The 2,918-nt window shown below is 62.3% G+C and overlaps 1 protein-coding gene across 3 annotated transcripts in view; it reads left to right on the forward strand.

Annotated features, from left to right (window-relative positions):
• Nucleotides 1-2,211: 2,211 nt before the first annotated feature.
• Nucleotides 2,212-2,918, forward strand: part of LOC102764069 (beta-crystallin B2) — a 7,825-nt gene continuing 7,118 nt past the window's right edge. The window contains exons 1-2 of one of the 3 annotated variants that reach the window (XM_015562859.1): nt 2,212-2,314; nt 2,601-2,680. In XM_015562859.1, the coding sequence (XP_015418345.1) occupies nt 2,627-2,680 (54 nt within the window). In that variant the 5' untranslated portion in view covers nt 2,212-2,314; nt 2,601-2,626. The other 2 variants (XM_015562861.1, XM_015562858.1) reach the window with 2 other exon arrangements.

Consider the following 2,918-nt stretch of genomic DNA (forward strand, 5'->3'; position numbering starts at 1 on the left):
TCAGCCCTCGTCCTGCCTGGACCACCCCTCCTCCCCATCAGAGAGAGGCCTGTTCATGGCCGTGTGGAGCCGACACCCCCCGTGACCCGATGAAGAGGGACAAGTGGACACAAGGGAACGATGCTCTGTGGCCCGGCTCGGGGAATCCGAGAGCAGGACCCGGCCTGAGCAGGGCTCCTGGAGACAGGACTGGAGCCCGGACCCCGGGGAGCTGGGGGGCAGGCCCGTGGGCGTTCTAGGTGTCGCAGCTGGTGAGCCTCCGCCGATGCATCCCCCCTCCTGGTTCCCTTGGGGGCTTCTTCCTACTTCCTGCTACCGGCTGCCCGCCCTCCTGCCCCCAGCCTTACCCTGGACGTGTTATCTGGTTGTCCATAGATCCTGTAGGTGCCTCCCCATATCCCTCAGAACTGACAGCGTTGGTGTGTGAGGGCCACTTCCAGCTGCCAACATCTGCATGCCTTCATTCCCGGACGGCTGCAGTTCCGGGGAGTTAATGCCGACGAGGAGCAGCTGTCATCCGGTGACGATAGGGATTGGTGTGTAAACACCCCAGCTCCCTGCCCTCGGGTGGGGACTTTCCCAAGCCTTCCTCCCCATCCTGGAAAGTCCTGGCGCCCATGTCGATGTTGTGTTTGCAGCACCAGTCAGTCCCTCCCCACTGAGTCCACAGCTGACACGCAGTAGGTGCTCAGGATGTGGAAATGAATGAATGAATGAGTGAGTGCAGAGAATGCCCAGGTTTCAGGGCTGGGCGTTGACTTGACCTTCGCTGTGGTAAAATATGACCTACAATCGACCCTTTCAACGGCTGTTAGTGTACAGTTGGGTGGCGTTCAGCACATTCACGTGGTTGTACAATCATGACCCTCCGTCTCCAGAGTTTTTTCATTTTTGCAAAACTGAAACTCGGCCTGATAAACACCAGCCCCCCATCCCTCCCTCCTTGCAGCCCCTGGCACCCACCACTCCACTTCCTGCCTCTGTGACTTAACTGCCCGAGGACTCTCACGCGAGTGCGATGACATGGCACTTGTCCTGGTATCTGGCTTGTTACCCTCAGCATAACGTGTGCCAGTCCACCCATGTCGCAGCGTGGGCCCGCATTCCCTTCCATGCTAGGGCTGAGCGGTGTCTCACTGTGTGCACAGAGCACACCTTGTTCAGGCGTTTGGTCAGCGACGGACACTTGTCCTTGGAAATCCAGCAAATTAAAGAGTAGTGTGATGCCAGGGGGTGAGCAGTGCTGGAGAGGGAGCAGCTTGGCTAGCGGGCTGGGGCATGGGCGGTGCGTGCACGTGCGTGTGTGCACGTGCGTGTGTGCACGGGGCGCAGGTGTGTGGGTGCACGTGTGTGTGTGCACGGGCGCAGGTGTGCGGGTACACGTGCGTGTGTGCACGGGCGCAGGTGTGTGTGCACGCACGTGAGTGTGCACGTGTGCGTGCGTGTGCATGTGTGCGCTCACGTGCCGGGATTGTAAAAGATGGGGAGAGCTGGTCTCCTCACTCGAACCCCGTCCCCATGCCCCAGCGCTGTCCCCTCTCCTGCCTGACCTTGGGTCGTTAAGGCACAGAGGGGCCGCAAGGAAGGAGCGTAAAGACTGTGGAGAGGCCTTGGCGGGGCGGGCAGCAGGGTTTCTCCGAACCTCAGGGGCCTGGGGGCCTGGGAGCACCTCCCCTAAGCGCAGCAGGTGCTGGGACAGCCAGGGGCCTTCAGCATGAAGCTCGCTCCCCTCGCCCTACGCCATCAGGCCCTGGCCCCGCTGGAACTGTCTCCCCAACCTGGCTCCCAGGCTGGTTTCTCCGGACCCAGAACACTTCTCTTCCCGCGAGCCCTCCGGGGTGGTCCAGGCTGCCGCCACCTTCTAGAACAGAGCGCGGCACCACGCAGATGGCTGGTGAGTGGGTGTTGGATGGATGATGTTAGATTCTGCCAAACCACCCTCTTGAACTTAATTTTTTTATCCAGGGCCACTGAGTTTTGCCTCTCTCTGCCTTCCCCCAGGGTCCACGGCCCACAGCTGTGACCCCAGCGTGCCCCCGGCCCTGGCAGCCAGACAGCTGATGCATGCAGAGGCGCATCTCCGTGCCCGGCCGCCTGACCGCCTGGCCTGGCCAGATCTGAAAGCTAATGACATTATTGTGCAGACACAATGTCTGTGGGCATTCGCTGACCTGGCCTTTGGTGCGGGCTTAATCCCCCATTCTCGCCCTGCTTTCCCGGGGGCCGCAGTCTTGGCACCGGCCACCCCGGGGGGAGGTATAAAGGCCACTCCCGCCGGCCGGGCCTCACAGGCGCGCTCGGGCAGGTGTCGCTGGTAAGAATGCCTCTCTCGCCCACCTGGGCTTTTCCTCGCGTGCTCATCCCGGATGGAGACTCGGGGGCCTGGGTTCGGTCCCAGATGCCGCTACTTCCTGCCAAGGTGACCTGGGCAAAGGCTTCGGCGCTCTAAGCCTCAGCTCTAGGGCAGCCTGAGACCAGGCAGATAAAGGCAAGGCCTGCAGTGCTGGGGCCCAAGGTCCCCCAGGTGAGAAAGCCGAGGGCCCAGGAGGGTCCTCACTGCCGTTCCCCCACACCCACCCCGCCCCCGCTGTGTCCTCCAGGTCATTCTTGCACAGGACAGCCCACCATGGCCTCGGACCACCAGACCCAGGAGGGCAAGCCACAGCCCCTCAACCCCAAGGTAGGTGCCACGTGGGTGCAGGGGGGTACAGGGGGGCCTGGCAGAGCTCCTCTACCAGACTCAGTTTCCCTTCTGTAGAGTGGGGTTGGCATCTGCCTTCCTGGGCCTCCCTCTCTCTGCCTCTGCCCCTCCCTGTGCCTCAGTCTCCCCACTTCCATGGGGCGCAGTGGTGGGGGTGGGCGCTGATTGTGAAGGCTCCTCCCTGGCCCACGACCGGCAGGTCAGAATCCCACACCAG

This window comes from Myotis davidii, unplaced genomic scaffold, assembly GCF_000327345.1.
Source record: "Myotis davidii unplaced genomic scaffold, ASM32734v1 scaffold478, whole genome shotgun sequence".
Taxonomy (NCBI): domain Eukaryota; kingdom Metazoa; phylum Chordata; class Mammalia; order Chiroptera; family Vespertilionidae; genus Myotis; species Myotis davidii.